General features: G+C 33.6%; 3 protein-coding genes across 3 annotated transcripts; 2 read left to right on the top strand and 1 right to left on the bottom strand.

The window, feature by feature from the left end:
• The first annotated feature begins 3,053 nt into the window (after nt 1-3,053).
• On the top strand, nt 3,054-4,427 carry LOC114738616 (auxin-responsive protein IAA31). Its single transcript, XM_028926686.1, has 4 exons — nt 3,054-3,344; nt 3,795-4,003; nt 4,135-4,231; nt 4,357-4,427. Exons 1-4 carry the CDS (start codon nt 3,094-3,096, stop codon nt 4,409-4,411), a joined length of 612 nt encoding a protein of 203 aa, XP_028782519.1. The 5' UTR covers nt 3,054-3,093; the 3' UTR covers nt 4,412-4,427.
• Nucleotides 4,428-7,543: 3,116 nt separating this feature from the next.
• On the top strand, nt 7,544-11,018 carry LOC114738613 (chromatin structure-remodeling complex protein BSH-like). The gene is made up of 10 exons (XM_028926684.1): nt 7,544-7,778; nt 7,865-7,953; nt 8,549-8,643; nt 8,800-8,871; nt 9,019-9,066; nt 9,158-9,241; nt 9,481-9,519; nt 9,611-9,693; nt 9,833-9,895; nt 10,888-11,018. Exons 1-10 carry the CDS (start codon nt 7,729-7,731, stop codon nt 10,985-10,987), a joined length of 723 nt encoding a protein of 240 aa, XP_028782517.1. The 5' UTR covers nt 7,544-7,728; the 3' UTR covers nt 10,988-11,018.
• Nucleotides 11,019-14,370: 3,352 nt separating this feature from the next.
• LOC114738615 (uncharacterized) lies at nt 14,371-15,239 on the bottom strand. Its single transcript, XM_028926685.1, has 2 exons — nt 15,123-15,239; nt 14,371-15,036 (listed from the first exon to the last, which is right to left on the bottom strand). The coding sequence occupies exons 1-2, from the start codon at nt 15,220-15,222 to the stop codon at nt 14,909-14,911; spliced, it is 228 nt and encodes a 75-aa protein (XP_028782518.1). The 5' UTR covers nt 15,223-15,239; the 3' UTR covers nt 14,371-14,908.
• Between the last annotated feature and the right edge of the window lie 4,229 nt (nt 15,240-19,468).

Here is a 19,468-nt window from a genome sequence, read left to right on the forward strand (position 1 = left end):
ACTACAAAGCACCTAATTAAAAAATAAGTGAAACTATAAGGACCTGATAAAAAGAAAAAAAAATAGAAGGACCTAATTAAAAACACACGAAAGTAAAAGGATCTGATAAAAAGAAAAAATTTTATAAGGACCCAATTAAAAATCAGATGAAACTATAAGGACCTGGAGATTAATTATCCCTATGTGTGAGAGACAGAAATTGGAGTGGATTTATTAATTAATAAGTTAGAGAATATAATGAAGAGTGAACATATATTTAAATTGTTGGGAGTTGTTGATGATGGGAAAGTGGTAGGAAGAGGAAAAAGAAGAGAGAGAGGAGTGAGGGGTGTGGTTTGGCCAGATTTGAAATGGAAAGCAGAGAAATTAATAGAGCCCATTCAATGCAATCCCGATATTGCCTGTTGAGGCTAGACATAATACTTACCCCAACATCCTGAACTCGGCTTCCTCTTCCTACCAACCCCGCTCTTTAATTTATTCGCCTTCTCAACATTCATCCAATCCAATTCACTAACTTATTATTCGCTACGTTTCTTATTATGTAAGATATATAAATATATATTTTTTTCTAATTATATCTCTTTTTTATAAAAATGATATATGAGAGATAATAAATAAAAATTTATTATAAAAAGATAATAAGTTACGTATATTTAATCGGATAAAAATGAAAAGGTTAGTTTAAGATTTCAAACAAAAATGAGTTGTTTCTTATATTTAGAGGTATAACTATGAGAAAGATTGTTTACTATAAAAAGCCACCCGAGGAGTACTATGGTTTTGTGATTCATTGCTTTTGTAGAAAAGTGTATATATAAATAAAGTTAAAAAATTATTACTCCTCCGGTCCTTAATATAAGACCCATTTAACTAATTTGATTAGATTAAGGAAGTTAGGTAAGTTAGTTGATTATAAGAAAAGTGGCACATTTTCCCTAAAATACCATAGTCATATTTCTTAATACCCCTCATTTCTCTTATACTTAATTATGGTTGAAGGAATATCCATAAGGGTAATTTAGAGAAAATTGATAAATATGAGAAATGGGTCTTATATTTAGGACCAAAACTAACTCAAGAATTGGGTCCTATATTAAGGACCGGAGGAGTAGTACATTTTAAGATTAGGTTACTGAAACATGTTATACGTGTCTTATAAATATAACTGAAAAAAAATAGTTAGTAGGACCTCATATTTAGGATTCCGGTGAATTAATAATGAAGTAGTCATGTCAGGATCATAGGGTAGTATTGGAAGAGTTAAATGCAAGCAAGTTTAGCCAAAATAGGGTCCGACCTGTGGTAAGTCAAGGCTTGTGCTGCATTAAACGTCTTTGGATAGTACTCCTTTTCTCGCCAGGCAATCCATTTTCCCTCTCTTGCCATTCCTTTCTCTCCATCCTTCTTATCTTTTATATGCACTCTCTCTTCCCAACCCCTTTTCCCATTGTTTTCATCCTTTTGGGTAATTAACTCTGTGATCCTAATTCATCTCTTTCTCCCCTATTCACTTATCATCTTCCTTTAATTTCCCAACTAAAGATGGATTAAAGTCAGTTAAAGATAGTAAATATGCAAAAAAAAATGTAACTTGTTCACAAAAAAATTATTATTTATGGGAACAAAAAGGCCTAAGAAAGAAAATCTACGATTCAAATAATTTACCTTGATAGTAAATATAATAATATTAATATGAACAATTAAATGGGAGCAAAACAAAAAAGAATTAACGAAAAAAAAATGGAGGCAGAACAACCTCCAAATATCCCATATAAATATCAACAAATCATGCCCAGACTTGAGTTGCTTTATTAACATTACACTGTCACGAGTGGGAATAATTGTTTTCAGTTTTTTAAATATCAGCTGTATTTTTTTTTTGTTGCTGAAAATGAAAAAAACCTGGATGCCAGTACTGACCGTTGCAATAACAAAAATATGTTATATTTATTTAAGTATTGAAAATAAGCTTGCTTTGAATTAAATCGCAAGAAACGATGTGTGTTTCTTCCTTTATTATTATTTTTCAGCTGGAAAAATAGAGTTTGTTCTTGCGTTGGTTTTTCAAACAACAAGTGGTCCAAAATGTCACCGTACCTTGTGACATTATCATTAAGTGAGAAAGCTTTCATTTTTCTGGCCAACAAACAGGGGAAAAAAGCTTTTATTTCATGCTAATATAATTGATTATTTTATGCAAAGTATTTAAAAATTGCTCGACCAAATGTGAATTTTTAAAATCACTTCATTAATATACATAAATAAAGGAGAAGGATCTAATAACGTAACATACCAACAAAAATAATGTTGTCATCCAACCTCTCAAACGAGCAAAAAGGTTTAATATTAAAATATAATTTACATAGGATTATTATATCTAACTAAGAATACTCATACTATTAATGAATTTGTATGAGAAAGGGTACTTTTATCAATACCATACTTTTCTCTGTGTTAATGATTTGATTTCGTTATTTTATTATAATTAATTAATTAATTAATTATCATACATGGTGTGCATGTCCACTGTGTTCCTTAGGCAAACCATTGGCCCTTTCTCATCTTTAAAATTCACAACACGATGGGAAGGGAAGTGTCACGCAAAAAATTTAAATAAAGCAATAACAGGGCCTGAAAAATAAAATAAACCCATAAATGATTTTTGGAAAAAAAAAATAAAGTGGATTTCTAGGGTTCCAACCAACATAAACTTTCTAAAAAATTAATTAATTAAAGACCATGTAGCTTAGGCCTTGTGGACATGTCGCCCACCCTCAGGGCAAATCAAAACCAACAGAAGAACCCATTCAATCTCTGACTCCTCTCTCTCATTACATCTCTGGATGTTTAAAGTAGCTTGTCTAGCCAAAAGCATTAATCAATTTAGAACCTTTTTCCATAATCTAGATTTGTTATCCAAATACTCTGTTTATTAAAATTTTAATTGCTTCGTGTGAATATGAAAGCAACAATGCTAATAAATGAAATTTCCTTTTACTGTATTTGCGTATATCATGTGTATATATATAGGCAGGCCAATGTGGCCGCTTTTTATTTTTCAGTGTTGATCAGTTTTTGGTTGATTGGAAGATGATAACCGGAGAACAGGTCGATGGCCAGCAAACCCAGTCATCATCATCATCATCTTCTTCTTCTTCAATTGATAGCAGTAATTACCCTTCTGGGACTGTGAAACCTGCAGCTTCTTCATCTTCTTCGTGTCTCTCAAGTGTTTGTAGAAATACTAACAGTTCCAGAACTGATCTGATCACTGACCTGAGGCTTGGTCTTACCATTTCTCCTTCTCAACCTGGCTTTTCCAATTCAAATCCCAGGTCAAGGTACCTTACCCATTCCCTTGTTCTCTCGTAATGTCAAAGAATCTAACTCTTTTGATGCTCAAAGCTTGAGAATTTCAGGGGTTTTGTTCCTTTAATTTTTTTTTTTTGGGGGCTATTATGTCGTCTCTGTTACTCTGTATATGAAACCATGATCAGTGAATGGTCTTTTTGTCTCCGCATATGTGAAGTTTTGTGGTACAATAGGCCTCTTCTGGAGCTAAAAGCTTGAGAATTTCATGGGTTTCGTTTCCATTTTTTGTTTTGTTGTTGCCTCTGTATATAAAACCATGATTCGTGTATGAAACTTCTGTACGTTTCTGCAGATATGAACCCCCTGTTGCAGACTTCTCTTTTTCCTAACCTGAAACCTTGAGAATTTCATGGGTTTTATAGTCTCAGTGTATGTCAAATTATGATTCAGAAATGAATTCTTGGAGATTTATGTTTCAGGAATCAAACTTCAGATTGGCCTCCAATCAAGTCCATACTGAGAAGCACTCTTGTGGAGAAACAAAACCAGTGGAGCCAAGGGCCTTCCTTATTTGTCAAAGTGTACATGGAAGGCATACCAATTGGTAGAAAATTGAACCTTCTGGCACACCATAGTTATGATGGGCTTGTCAGAGCTTTAGGCCACATGTTCAGGACCACCATTCTCTGTAAGCACTAATGAAAACCCTCATTGATTACAATCTTCTTCCTCTCCCTCCTCTGCAGATTCTTCTTTCTTTTGTAATCTGTACCATCATGTTTAGATCAGGAAAGTTTTTCATTTCCTTCCTTCTTTCAGGCCCTAATTCCCAACCACTTCATTCTGGAAATTTTCATGTGTTAACTTATGAGGATCAAGAAGGGGACTGGATGATGGTTGGAGATGTGCCATGGGAGTAAGTAATATATCTCGAGATCAAACCCAAACTTTGGCTTTGATCTTCTTTTCTGAAAAGGGATTTTTCTTGTTCAAGCTAAGCCTGTCACTTATGGTAATTATTTCTCAATGCATTTATCACAGGATGTTCTTGACCAGTGTGAAAAGGCTGAAGATCACCAGAGCAGACAGATGCTAGCTAATCTAATGCATAAACTCTTCTCCCAACAAGTTTCCTCTCAATTTTTACTGTCCATACATTTTTGTCTTAGTTAATGGGTGGGCTAAAAAAGCAAAAGTAGAGTTTGCCCAGAAAAACCAGTGGTCTCCATGACCAAGGCTACATATGATAGTTATATAAACCAATATTATAAATGTATAGCATCTCACTTCAGTGCATAGCTACAATGCTTCTGACTAATGAGACTCTGTTCCATGTTGAAAGATTTTGAGTTCTGGTTCTGTAATATATTAAATTCTATTCCAATTCATCTCAGCATGATCTTGAAGCAGAAGAGAAAATTCTTTGAACCACATAATTCACAGCTAGAACTTCTATAGAAGTACGTTCCACACGCATGTTGTCATGTGTACAAAAGGATTCAGGGTCTCCAAAATGCAAGGCCCACAGCCTAGCACTCATTACCTAGTTTTGAGTTTTAAATACCGTAAATTCGTTATATCATCTGTCCAAATCTTACCAGGTCAGAGTAAATTATTTGATGGAAATTCTGCTTAACAGAGTTTGATTTTAAGATGAAATCAGATACAACATCAGACATCTGTGAAGGAAGGATCTTGGGGAATTCAGACCACTACATAAATCTTGGAAATACAACTTATTTTTTTGGTTTTATAGTTGATATGATCAAAAACTAATGTCACACTCACACATCACCTGGTTGAATCAAATATATGTTTGCGAGAGGTGTCGTAAGTTTCACATAACTTATCTAATCCTTTGGAACACAGTTTAACGATTTAAAAGTTAAAATGACAACTGTATTGGAGACAAATTAAGCTTGAAAAGTAATCCGACAGGGAACCCAAAAAAAAAAAAAGAAGAAGAAGAAACTGGAACTCAAAAGTTTGTGCTCGAAGGGTTGATAAAAATGAAAAGGGCAAAAAAAAGAAAAAAAGAAAAAGGAAGGCAATATGTATAGTATTTATTTATATATATACCTAACTTGGAGCCTGAGTTTTGCTTGTGTGTTAGGGTTTTGTTGGGGAAGAATATGATGGTGGTGGTGGTCTCCCACACTCGTGTCAGGAACAGAGATTTTGCTTTAAGAATGTCAAAATTAGAACAAGTCTTGTCTCTAAACACGTGTGGTGCCCCCCACTCATGACATAACATCATTTAACATTTTTTCTCTGAGATGTGAACTCAGGTTTTGAATTTGATTCTGCATCTAACCTCCATGTTTCACCAACTGATGGCGATGCCTTATCTGCATAATCATTTTTATTCCTTCTTTTCTTTTTCTCGCCTTTTCTCTATTTCGTTAATTTCTTTTTATCCTTTGTCAACATCTAATAATTATTGTCTCTTCATCTGTTTTTAAATATAAGAGCCAGACAAAAAATTCACTTTAATCTTAAATATGATATCTTAATTTATTTTGCCTTCCAAATTCATAATCTTTGGCTAGGGTATCTCTCTGAATTACATGTATTAAGGAGTTTTGAATCAAGAAATAGCTCAAATACATATGATTACATATGATAGTGGGGGAAAATGAAGATATATTTGCTATAAATAATTAATTTAACTCATTTTTTAATATTCACAATCTACTTATTTAGCTATCATATTAACTATTAGCATATTTTAACTTTCAGCAAGCGTGTAGTTGCAAATTACAGTTCTTCTTCTTCTTCTTTTTCCCCAGAAGAAGAATAAAAAGAAAGCCGTCAAGTGAGAAGATTCTCTATTTTTTTTCCCCTAACTTAATAATTTATTTATCATTTTTTAAAAGTGTAAAGTCAACATTAAAGTTGTCCACTCAAAATCATCTAAAGATGAATTTGTTTCAACTTTACCCGTGAACTTAGTGAAGGTAAAGGGTAACGTGATTGCACAACCAAATGCAAATTGAGCATCATACAGATTTCACTGTCTCTATTTAATAATTTTACATCATCCAATGACACCAATTTTAATTTTAATTTACACATACAGTGTATAGTAGTTAGGGGTGGCATAAAGACAAGTAATATCAAGAAAAAATGACAGACAAATACCTAGTAAATTTTAAAATGATAAAGAGGTGATTTTGACAGGTTTTAAGTAGTAAAAACTATTACAAGAGTAAACAGTATGACTTATTTATCTTTTTAAAATTCAATAGATATTGTTTTTTTATTTTCTCTAATATCAATAATTCAAAATTTGCAATGGATTAAAACATTAACATCTCTTATTAAGGGGAAAAAAAGATTGACTTCCTAGTTGAGACTCGAGATTTTTTTTATTTTTATGGATAATGTCTTGGGAATTATTATATTAAAAACTTGTTTTCTTTTTCGGCATGGAAAAACTCGGTATTATTTCCACAGCAAACTTCTTTTTGTAACAAGAGAAAACGCAATAGGGATATGAAACATTAATACTTTAATATATAATAATTTAAATGCTACCTCTGGTCCTATTTATAAGAGCGAGTTTGTAGTCTATAAATGAGGTCTCATTAATAGAACCGGGAGTAGTATTATTATTTATAAATCTTCATGCATAATATATCAGCGGTGGTGAGAACTTTTTTGTACGTAAAGACAATTAAGGAATTTTACAAAAAATTTCAGAATGGTCTCTAAAAACCTCATATATATTAAGACATTTTGAATGACCATCTTGGGATTACTGTATTTTGGAGGTCCTTAAATGTCTCTCTCATATATTTCATATTTTAGTTGTTTTAATTTATAAAGGTAGAACTTAAAATTTCACTTTAAACAAGCTAAACTCTCTTCTACAGTTCTACTCTCTACTCCAACTAATATACACTGTTATCTAAAATTAATTAATATTTTTGGCTCAATATTTTACTTATTTTTATATAAAAATTTAGATAAGTTGCCTCAGTAATTTATACACACATATTTAGATCAGTTGCCTCAATAATTTATATACATATTGTTTAATTCTTCAATACTGTATACATAAATGGAGCAGCTAGCCCAAAACGCAAGAGACTATTGGGCCGCCAAGGCTGGCCTACTAATTTGTCAGAAATTCAAGCCCAAATACACAATTAGGTCCATTACCCAAAAAAAATCTCTCATAATGGGGCCTTTAATCATTTCTGAAATTTGACCATCCTCGCCAGAAACGCGGTGCGGGATTCTCCGTTAATTCCCTTCCCGCCCGGACGGAATTGGAAGATCTTCTGGCTGAAGCTAACTGGTTTTTCACAAATTTGAGCGCATCTCCAGTTTATCATACCGAACCCAAAGGGATTCAAGATTTTGATACGAACAATAATATTTGGCTGAAGTAGCGAAGGGGAACCCCTGATGAAGACCCCTCCATCTGCTTTCTACAAAAACCCCGTCAAGTTCAGAATGTAAGTTCAAAAACACTCTCTTTTCTCGCTGTGCGCTTCCGTTCCGGTTCTGGATAATATCAGGTAAATGTTGTATGTACTCGCAGCCCAACTGCTGATAATTTGGTACCCATTCGACTGGATATCGAAATTGATGGCCAGAGATACAAGGATGCTTTCACTTGGAACCCTTCTGGTAAATTTCTCCTTTATTGTTGGCTTCCGCTACTTCCTTATCCATTATTCTCCTCTTTTCGTTTTTCCATTATAATTTAGTTTCTTCTTATTATTCGAAAATAACAACAATAAGAATAACTATGGGAATTGCTTCCTTGTAGCTTGCCAGACTAATTTTACATTGGAGATTTACTTCTGGCACATATGCTCTAAACTATCAGCTACTGGCTTAATATTTCTTCAGAGACGCTTATGAAAATAAATAATATTTCTTCAGAGCCGTGGGCACTCTAGGTTACTTTGGCATGTCACTGCTGATGGTCATCTTATTTTCCGAGTAACGGCAGTGTATGATAAGTTGGCTTATGACTGCTGCTGATCTTCATTGTATGCAATGTTAAAACTTGTTTCTTAATTATGATATAAGTAACGGTCATGTCTTGGGTACCATGAATTTTCCATGTTTCGGGCCCACGCCATCTGTTAATTTGAAATCTTAAACAAATTCTCTATGTGCGTGTATTTTGAAATGATAATGGTATAGCAGTATATTAATATGTTCACCTTGTGTTTTTACCTATGATGAATTCATGCCGTAAATTTCCATGTTATAGATCCCGATTCAGAGGTGGTGGTCTTTGCAAAAAGGACAGTTAAAGACTTAAAGTTGCCTCCAGCTTTTGTCACACAGATTGCTCAATCCATTCAAGTTACGAGATATTACAATACTACCTTCCCTTGTCAATAGCACTTTCCAATTCCATATGATACCTGGCTAATTTTTCTACATCTTCTGATGTCGCTTTACATGCATGTTCCCTTCCCAAACCCTGTGTTGAATATAAGTTGCACTTTTATTATTCAGTCCCAGCTGGCAGAATTCCGATCATACGAAGGACAGGATATGTATGCTGGAGAGAAGATTGTTCCTATCAAGGTCTCTCTCGATATCCTAACATTTGATCCTGCTTTCATCTTATAAATGAATTCTTCTGCGTGCCAAATAAAATGAATAGAATGCTTGTTTTCTTTTTCTTTTATACTGTATGCTCATTTACATAATTATTTAGTTATTTTTTGACAGCTTGATCTTCGTGTAAATCATACTCTCATAAAGGACCAGTTTCTATGGGTAAGATTGAGGCTTTGAGATCAAATCATTAATTTTTAAATTCTGTTTGCAGCACTTTTATTTGGTTATCTGCTTGTATATGTCTAATTAGGACTTGAACAACTTCGAGAGTGATCCTGAAGAGTTTGCTAGAACCTTTTGCAAAGATATGGCTATTGAAGACCCTGAGGTTGGAGTAAGTATATCTAGTCATCTCCTAATCCTCTATGCTATAGTTATTCCATCTGTTGTGGACACATTAGGGGAGAATTTAGAACTCCATGCCTCCCATTTTTAAGTGAAATTTTATCCTGTCCTATTACATTAAGCAGGAGGTAGTTTGTGTCAAAATTAATTCGCTTTGGTAATACATTTTTGTGTTATGATTAAAATAATCTGATGAAAAGACATCATGTTTTCACCCGTGTTTTGCAGCCTGCTATTGCATTTGCGATCAGAGAGCAGCTTTATGAGGTCAGTTATTTTATTGCTTGATTGATATGTCATGTTCCAAAGTTATTTTTGATCGAGTTAACATACTCTTAATTTTTATATATATATTTAGATTGCAATTCAAAGTGTAGTCTCAGCAAGAGAAAGCAGGATGAACAAGAAGGGTCGTCGGGGATTTGAATATACTCCAGTCAGGTTTCTATTACACTCGTTTCATACCTCATTTGATCTGGTGAAAGATTTTATGTGGTGAAAAATCCTACATACTCATGTCATCATATGTATTTCTGATCCATTATTCCGTTTGTCTCTTTGCCAATCAATTGATCAACAGTAAAGGAGGCACTACAGCAGTGGACTTGGTCAAGTTATTTGGTCAGAAATCTAGTGTTGTTCGGTGAGTCAGTTTAAGCTCTTTGATGAAATTTGGTATTCCTTCGATCTTTAATGTAGGATCTAATTTGATAATTAATATTGGTCTTATATGTAAGACCTATTTCATATGTTTATCAATTTTTTTTCCAAATTCATCCTATTGATATTCTCTCAATAATAATTAAATAAGAGAGGGAGGGAGGGAGGAAATTAAGGAACATGATTAGGGTGCTTTAAAAAAAATATGATATTAACTAATTTAACTAATATTCTTAATCTATTTAAATTAGTTAACTAGGTTTTATATTAAGGACCAAAGGAGTATTTCATGACATGTTTATTATCATGTTGGACTCGACATGTAGTCATGATGCCTAGGTAGTTAAGTGAATCATAGGATGTAATAAGAGTTAACTTATTATGCTTGGTTTTAGAAGTGACTCAGTTTGTGCCCCAGAAGTTGCCCGAGGCAGGTTTCTATCGCTTGACAAATTTTGTGATTGTATCTCAGTTTTGTTTTCCTTTTGGGCTGGCAAATGTTTCAGCATTTTCATTTTTTTCCCCTTGCCAGGCTTTGTGGAATTGCATGTCATTTCCTCTTTGCTACCTTATGCACGCACACATACATTTTACTTCCGTTTTTGTGGTCTATACTGTCTTCTATGTGATTGTATCCAATGATTAGTGTTGGTTTATGTGAAATGAGATAGACATGAGGAAAGACCATATCTTTATTGGTAAATACTCAGAAGTACAAGACAAGGCATTGAACTCCACTAATAACAGCCTTAGTTACAGTCAACATAAATCCTATATGCTGCTATTATTACAATTATATCTTAGTACTAGCATTCACATCATACTTCTATCCTCCCAACAGCTTATACACATAACCTTCCTTTCAATTGTCATGTTTATATTTTGTTTGTAACCATGGTACTTAATGATAAGATTGTTTAGTTAATTTAAAATGAAACATCTGACAGGCTTTGCCTGTTTCTTTGAATGTATCAGGAAAAGAAAGGAGTGGGATGTGTATGAACCCATTGTGGACCTTCTGTCCAATGAGGAAGTTGATGCTCTGGAAGCAAAGGAAGAAAGAAATTTCAGGTGACATGTTGCAGGGTTAGTCATTCTTTATTCTCAAAAGAACAGATTAAGATGCACCATTAAAAGCAATGTATACGGCCTGTGCAGGCTAAGACCCTTGCTCCCCATTGTTGTCTTTTTTCCTCCTATCCTGTGGAAAGAACTCTTTAAGTCTCTTTCTGCCTCTCATGTAATAGTACAAAGTCTATTGCTGTCTGTATTAGTATGTGATTTCTAGAAGTTTAGGAGGCATCCCCCCCCCCCCCCCCCCAAAAAAAAAAGAAAAGATATATACTCTTGCCAACTCAAGCACCTGCTGGAAAGTAACTTGAGGTTCGCTGAGACTCGTAACCTCAGCTTGTGAACTAGGGGCATAAAATAACATGCGATTGTCTGGTAAGTACTCAAGTTTTCAGAAATCTTCATCTACATTTGATGGAAATCGTTTATAAATGAGACTTCTATCTAAGATTAATAATGTATACAAGTTGACTGTTGATAGCGCAATTGTTGCCGGTTCACCGTCACACGCGTCTGCTCATGCCAAATAATACACTTGTTCTCTATACGGTCGTTTCTAGGATTCTGTTGTGACCTCTTGTATTTTTCATACATATTCGTGACACGTGTTTATTCTCACATGTTCACATGCCTATATAAACGGCAACCTGAAATTACTGAGCGATGAATGAGAGGTATTTTTCCATGCTCTATCAATCCCAAAACCCCTTGAGCTGTCAATCCAGTTCGAAGCATGCATATTTTTTAGATTGTACATAAATACTCTCATGTTCTGATGTTTGCACCCTTGTCTATTCGCATAGTCATGTTGATAGTGATGCTTACTCATTGTCGTTGTTTGAACTTGGTGGTACTGTGGTGTCAATTACCAGTAGTTTCACTGGCAATTCCAATGATGGCTTTCTGGCTTAGATTGGTCCACGATGGTCAACTTTTTTTTGCGTCTCTCCTTCAGGTTCTAGTAGGGGTGCACATGGGCAGGGCTGGGCAGGGCAAGACCCCTGCCCGATGCCCAGCCCAAAGTATGAGCGGGCTACATTTTGCAACCCGATGCCCGGCCCTGCCCATAGAAGCCCTAACTATTTTGGGCTGGGCATGGGCGGGCTGGGCAGGGCGGGCTTTGCTGCCTAAATGGTGATGACTTGCCGATATCACATGTAAAAAAACTTTCGTCCATAACTGAAAATTACATTTCATAATTTTATATTTTCACACATTGAAATTATCTAGAAATAATTCAAAACAAGTCTTAGCAAATATCCAAATAAATAGTATTCATAATCCATTTAGAACAAAACAACTCTCAACATTGTAATTAAATCTTTGAAATTCAAACAGTTCGCATCAATCTCTAGAAAGTTGAGAAAAGAATAAAACATCTGAAAAAATTGAAGAGGGGTTGAAGCACATTGAGATATTCCATTGAAGGTCGGGGATGGTGATATAATAGAAGCTTGATTATCCATTCAAGTGGCAAAATTAAATGTTACCTAAAAGATTGCAAAATGATATTAAAACTGAAACCATGGGCTAACAGTAATAATATAGACCATATAAAAATAGGGTGAAAATAATTGTAAAAAAGAAAAATAAAAAATCTTATAATAATTTAATATAACCCCTTTTAATATGCAAATACTTATTATGCGATACAATGTAGTTAGCAGTCTATACAACTAAAAGACTTCTTTCCATCATATGACTTGTTCATAAAAAATTAATACAAAATAACTAAATATAAATTAAATAAAACATAAAACATGTAATTCAGATAATTAAAACCCAATTTTCTTTTCCTGCTCTTACTCCAATCTTGTTTTCTATCTTGTATAAATATTTCAAATTGTTGATTTATACAAATATATAATGTATGAACTCCATTTTTTAACAAAGAAAGTTGTTAATGGCATAGAAGGGAAGACTGACTTATAAATAGCCAACATTACAACAGCAACACACAATAGGATATACCCAATAAAACTCACTAAGAACAAGTTAAAAGCAAAATACTATTGCTTCTTTAAAAGAATTAAATCCCCTAAAATGAAAACTAACAGACATGTGACAATAATAAATTAAATTGCAAAGGGGAGGGAGATAACTTTTTTTTTGGGTAAAAAAAGTAATATATTAATATTATTTCATAAATTATAATATATATATATATATATATATAATTTGAGCAGGGTCAAATGGACAGGGCAGCATGTCCTGCCCAATGCCCAGCCCTGCCCATGAAATGCCCAGCCCAAAGATGCCCATTCTTTTTCGGGCTCTTTTTTTTCGGGTTGGGCTGGGCAATTTTTCTTCAGGCTTGGGCGGGCTTAGCGGGCTTCAGGGCTTCATGCACACCCCTAGGTTCTAGTAGTTTCCCTTCCTATTTCAAGTTCAAAACTAATTCAGAATAGTTTTTTCACCTGCCAGGCTCTGAAAGTTTGATGTGGGGATTAAATGTCATGTGTATTGCATGCCAACAACATAATTTCTCTGGCAACTCAGGCTATCTAAATGTGATTGTAGGTGGGTCCCCTTGAAAGGGTTTCAGGGAAGTCAGGGACATTTAGATATATTCACATGTTTACAATTCCCCTCACTAGTGGCCAACTCTTCGACGTGAAACTTGGTCCCACCTCTATCATCATCTTCATCACAGGGGGAAAGGAATCTTTTTACCGACCCCGTGGCCACATGCTTCTCGAAGACGAAGTTGAAAAACTTGACCATTTTATCCTATTTAATGAAGTTCCAAGGAAGATTAATAATTTCTCCATCCTTACACATAGAAGGATAGATATAATAAAACCGAACGAGTACTATCTTTAAAAGGATAAGTTCTATTTTATTTTTCCTCAAGACTCAATCTATCAAGTTGTTTATCAATTCCAAACACACTAAATGTCAATAACTCCAAGTTCAATGTGATGATTGCGTTCCATTAAAATACTTTTTAATATTCAAGAATAAGGTCTGAACTTTGAACCGGGCATTGTGTAGATTTCAAGAAACTTGGCAACTTGTCCTATATGTTTGTCATTTAATTAGTCCCGGGCCCGTCTTTTTCATCCTGTCAAAGGAGGGACACAAAAAAATCTTCCATTATGTGGCTAATATCTCCCTTCGACTTCGAATCGAGCCTACATAAACTTTTTACTGTTTTTAACAGACCATTCATTCTGCGATACAAAACTGTGTATTGTGTATAGTATGTACATTATCACACCCAAAAGAGCAATATAAATAAGTCAATTCTCTCTTTTCTCTATTCATTGTTTTTCTTTGCTTTCGACCATATCACACGGATTTGCTCAAATTAACACTCAGTTACTAATGACTAGGTTTACCAGATCATGGAAGAAAAAAAATCACTTGAGCTTTTAAGGCATTTCATGAGGAAAAGAACTATAGAATCACGTCAACATCAACTAACAGTACAATATTCATTTCAATCATGCAAGGTGGGATCCCATGGAATCCTATCTTCCTTCTTCTTCCTCATAGACCATACCCAAGAGATAAGGGCAGAGACAGAAAGCAAGCAGATGATGGAAGGAAACAAATTAGAAAAAGAGCCAAAAAAAAATTAAATGAAAAAAAAATCTAGCTTTCATTAAAAAAAAAAAAATCTCACCATGATTTTTGCTTGTCAATCATGGGGATTCCCTATTGTAAACATCCTAACGGAAAATACAGACAGAAACTGCCACGTACCCCAAGAACACCAGAACATCATCCTTCTCTTTTCTTTTATTTGCTCCCTATTTTTACAGAGAAAAGTTCATTCATATCACATTCAAAAGCTAGTTATATAAGTAGCTAGCTTAGAAAAGATGGTATGATGCAATCTATGACCTAAACATCAGCACACTAAAACATCTGCTAATTGCTTGGTGGGAATCTGTTCTTCTGCGTAGGATCATCAAATAGATCAGGAAGTGCTGATATTGCAGGAGGCATTAGATTTGGACTTGTCCAGAATAGACCACATCACTTGGACATCTTCATAACCACAAGCCATGACTTCACCTTGAAGATCCATTCCTCTGTTCTCTTGCTCTGCAAAAATCAAGCCCCAAATCAACACACATATGATAACTGATATATGTAAATAGGCTCAGATAATTAAGCATTCGCGCACACACCTGACTGAGACTTGTTTGGAGATTCCCTTGGAGGCTGATGATTGAAGAAAGTGCGGGCTTTTTTGAATGGGGTTGTGATAGTCTTCTTCCAAGAGGCCATTTTTGGTGGGTCACTGAATATGAGTGCCAAGTGTAATAGGTTATATATGTTGCAGAGGAAGTCTGTGAAGTAGAAGAGAAAGGCCAGATCCGAGAGGTGAGGCTATAGATGAAATTTAAGGAGCATATATAAGAACAACCCCACCCCCAAAAAAATCTCATAAAAGTAAAACAAAAGGGTAGCCCCCTGAGCCTAAGCACATGCTCCACGGGGCCACAGTCTCTTCTCGCACGTGATTTCTTTTTTACTGCCTCTGTTCCACCCATCTGATAACATCACATTATATTTTGAGCCCACACTCTCTAACAAGTTACATTTTCTTACAACCACAAAAGTGAATGTATATAATTCACAACTACAAAAAAAAAGGAAAAAAAAAAAAAAAGAAAAGGTGAAAGTGAAGATGAGAAATAGTTTTCATATATAATGAAATTAGGATGTTTTGCTTATGACCTCATGGACTATGGACTAGTGATATGAAAACTCACTTATAAGTGAAAGGCCACAGGATCAATCCCGCTTGTAATCTCAGCAGTTAGGGTGTTTTCAAGGGGAAATAAAAGCAAACACATGGTGTGCAGTTGTTGGTGGATGCAGAGTGAGGGAGGGAGGGCTTGGAAGTTGAAAGAAGATGGAGTCAGAATGAGCGAATGGTGCAAATTGTAGAGCAGTTGTTAGCTGCAAAGGCCAATATCACGGCATGTGATGCTCTTATCTCTTCTCAAATCTCATGTTCTGAGCTGATGTTGGAACGTGCACCACTCCTGAAACCCCCAGCATCTTCCCCACTATCCCGTCTTTCCTGCCCCCTCTTTAATTATATTGGGTCCCCTCTCCTTATCATTGATACCACTTATTTTTATCACGAGTCACTTTTAACATATTTCATTGAAATAGCATGCCTTATAATTAGAATAAAGGAATTTCTTCTCTTCCTACCTTATGAGTGAGACCACAATAATGATGTAAGACAAGTCATAGTGTTCATGATATACAAATGATACTATGGTTGAGAGCTGTGTTCAGAACCATGTTGCATGTGGTTCCCAATTGCCCACAACATCTTGAAACCAAAAAGGTTGCCTCAAATAATTGTGAATCTTAGAGATGGATAATCTATAAGCATTTTTATAAATTCTTTCTAAATGTAAGACTTGTGCGAACCTTAATAATATTTTTTTGGGGGGGGGGAATCAAATGTGAATTGAGTTGATGTAAAAAAGGGTGGCGAAGTTTTGGTTTAAAAAATTTCGACTAAAAAATGTATAGAAATAAAAGCATTCATAAATCTGTTATATTGAAAATTTTGAATTGAAATATAGTTTTTAACTCACTCACTCCTTCTTCTTTTTTTTTTTCCATAGCTCCCGATCTAATTGGATTTTCTCTCCTTTTGAGATGCTTTCTTTATTCAGGAATATCTGTAAAACACTATAAGAACTTAAAAAAAATATTTCCAAGCAAGTCAAGATAAAACTCCTTTTATATACTGTAAAATTATTTTTAAAAGACTAATCTAAACACTCCTTAATAGATGAATGATCTAATCTCGACTCAATTAAACTATATGTATAAATAGGGTAATGTATAAGAATGTGAAGAGATGGAGAATGCAGATTGGATTCAATTGAAGGGTTGACAAGGACAAGGAATAGTACTGGAGGGAGGGACCATTGTATGTATTGTGATGATTATTTATTTATTATAAAAACCTTCTGAACAAATGTTAGCTTCCCAATAGAGCTTCCTTGGATTTTAAAAAAAGTGTGTTCCATCATTGGTTTCAACAAATTAATCAATGTGGGTATTCTCTTCACTGCCACATTGCAATTAAAATAACATCCCACTCCCACATGCTTGCTTGGTACTTGCAACCAAAATAATCCACACTTACAATATTATCATTATCTTTTTGGAAATTTCAAACCCCTTTAAGATACAGACACTATCATCTTCTTTTGTCAATCACCTATAGATATACCTACTCTTCTAACTTCATTTATAGGAAAAAAGAGAGTATTTTTATTTATATAAATTATAGCATTAAACGTATCAGTCTACTCCTAATTTATATTTTATAAATTATTTTTATATATGTTAAATAGAGACAAAACTGAGAAATTATCAAATTTTAATCACATTTTGGAAGTGTCTTATGGATATGATAATAGAAATATCCATAATTTTTAACTATATGAGTATTTAATTACTCTTACCCAATCAGAAGCTCCTATTTTATAAATTCACTTACTCATCTGTAGAATAAGAAAAATAAATCGAATAAATGTATATGACTTGTTATGATTTTATATTTAACAGCTTCGCAAATGCAAGCTATTATTGAAGGAGTAATTATATAAATTTATTTATTCCCTTTCACATGCAATATTGTGGGTGACAACCCAAGGGTGGTGATAAAATAATAATTTGCACTTACATGGATGAAATAATTTGATTTATTTAACAAAAACGAAATTATTGGAGGGTTGCTTTCACATGTACACACACATACAAGTGCAGTCTTTGGGAATTTCATCGGTTGCTACTTTCAACTTTTCTATAAGTACGTATCTGTACCGCTCGCCCTTACTATTACCACGTTTTTTTCCAATATAATTATATATTTTTAAATGTTTTTATATGAATCTTTATTTTGCGATGTTTGAGGCGGAATATTCAGAGGTACTTTGGCATATGATTCTATTTATAATATACTGTATACTCATAAACCATGTTCATTGGTGACCCACTCCAATAATTAAGTATTGGAATCTTTAACCCCTTACTCATTTCAATAATCAATCGTTCATGCATATGACAAACAATTGTAAGGTAATTTAATCAATGTCGGGCATCCTCTCCTTGTTTTTTTAAAAATTAAATTATGAAAATATTAATTAATTTTAAATTAATTTTTTAACTATTTTAATTTTAAAATTATGAAAATATTAATTAATTTTAAATGATTTTAAAGAAATCCTTGTACTCCCTCTAATCCTATATATAATCTAGTTAGGAAATTTATTTTAGTCTTAAATATATTTATTTCTGAAATTTATAATTCTCCCATTCATACTTTTTGCACAAGCTAGCGGTCAAGGATTAATTTTATTACAAATAATTAAAGAAGATCTTTTATGAAAAGGGAAAATTGGGGATAAATCCTTTGTTGAAAAATTAATTAGTAAATAGTTCCTAAGATGATGAGTTACATGAAGAAAGATAAGTTGCACGTGAGGAAGATAGTTTGCACAAAATATCATTTGGATGCAAGAGACTAACTTGTATATTTGGGAATATGTGTTACACACAACAGAAGTTCAATTGGATAAAGAGGAGATGTGACATAAGGAAATATAATTACACACAAAGAAAAATAGATTGCATATGAGGAAAGTTAAGTTATACACTGAGAAAGCGAAGTTGCATAAAGTTTTTAAATGTCGTTTACCAATTAAATTTTTAATGAAGATTTATTCCCAATTTTTCCTGTATAACAAGCCAGCACACTTGTTTTTTGTCAGTATCAACATACATTTTTAATAAATAACTAATTTAATCAAAATTTTAAAAAAAATTTATAAAATGAATCATCTATATTTAAATGATGATGTTAGGAAAAGGCATCCAATTGCTTGGAACAAAGCAATTACGAAAGGCAGAAGGAGGAATGGACGTCTAGCTTGAATTCGGCACATTGTGGACTATTTGTAATAATTGAGGGAGCATGGATGGATGGATGGAAATCAGGTAGACAGATACATGTAATGTGCTTAAATATGATGATTGAAGTTTTGTGGGATCACAAGAACATGATCATGTTGTCTCTTTAGGAAGACGGATTTGACCCCACATCCTTCTTTGGGTATCTTGTTCAGTCTTGTCAATTATCTACCCTTTGTTGATATTTTATTCAAATGGAAATATATTGTTATAAGACATATTTAATTTATTTGATTAAATTAAAAAATTTAGAAAGTTAGTTAAAATACTATCTTCATCTTTTTTAATATTCTTCCTCACATTTCTACTTGATTATGGCAAGAGGTAATTTAGAAAAAATTGATAAATATGATAAATAGATTTTGCATTTAAAATCAAAATTAACTCAACAATTAAGTCCTATATTAAAAATCGAAGAGGTAATTCACACCTCACCTTTTGGGGAAAAAAATTAGTTTTGGCATAATTAATGAATGAATAAAAATTACATATAACTGATTGTATATAATGTTGGTTAAGTTGA

This window comes from Neltuma alba, unplaced genomic scaffold, assembly GCF_004799145.2.
Source record: "Neltuma alba isolate B1F8T4 unplaced genomic scaffold, ASM479914v2 tig00013636_pilon, whole genome shotgun sequence".
NCBI lineage: Eukaryota > Viridiplantae > Streptophyta > Magnoliopsida > Fabales > Fabaceae > Neltuma > Neltuma alba.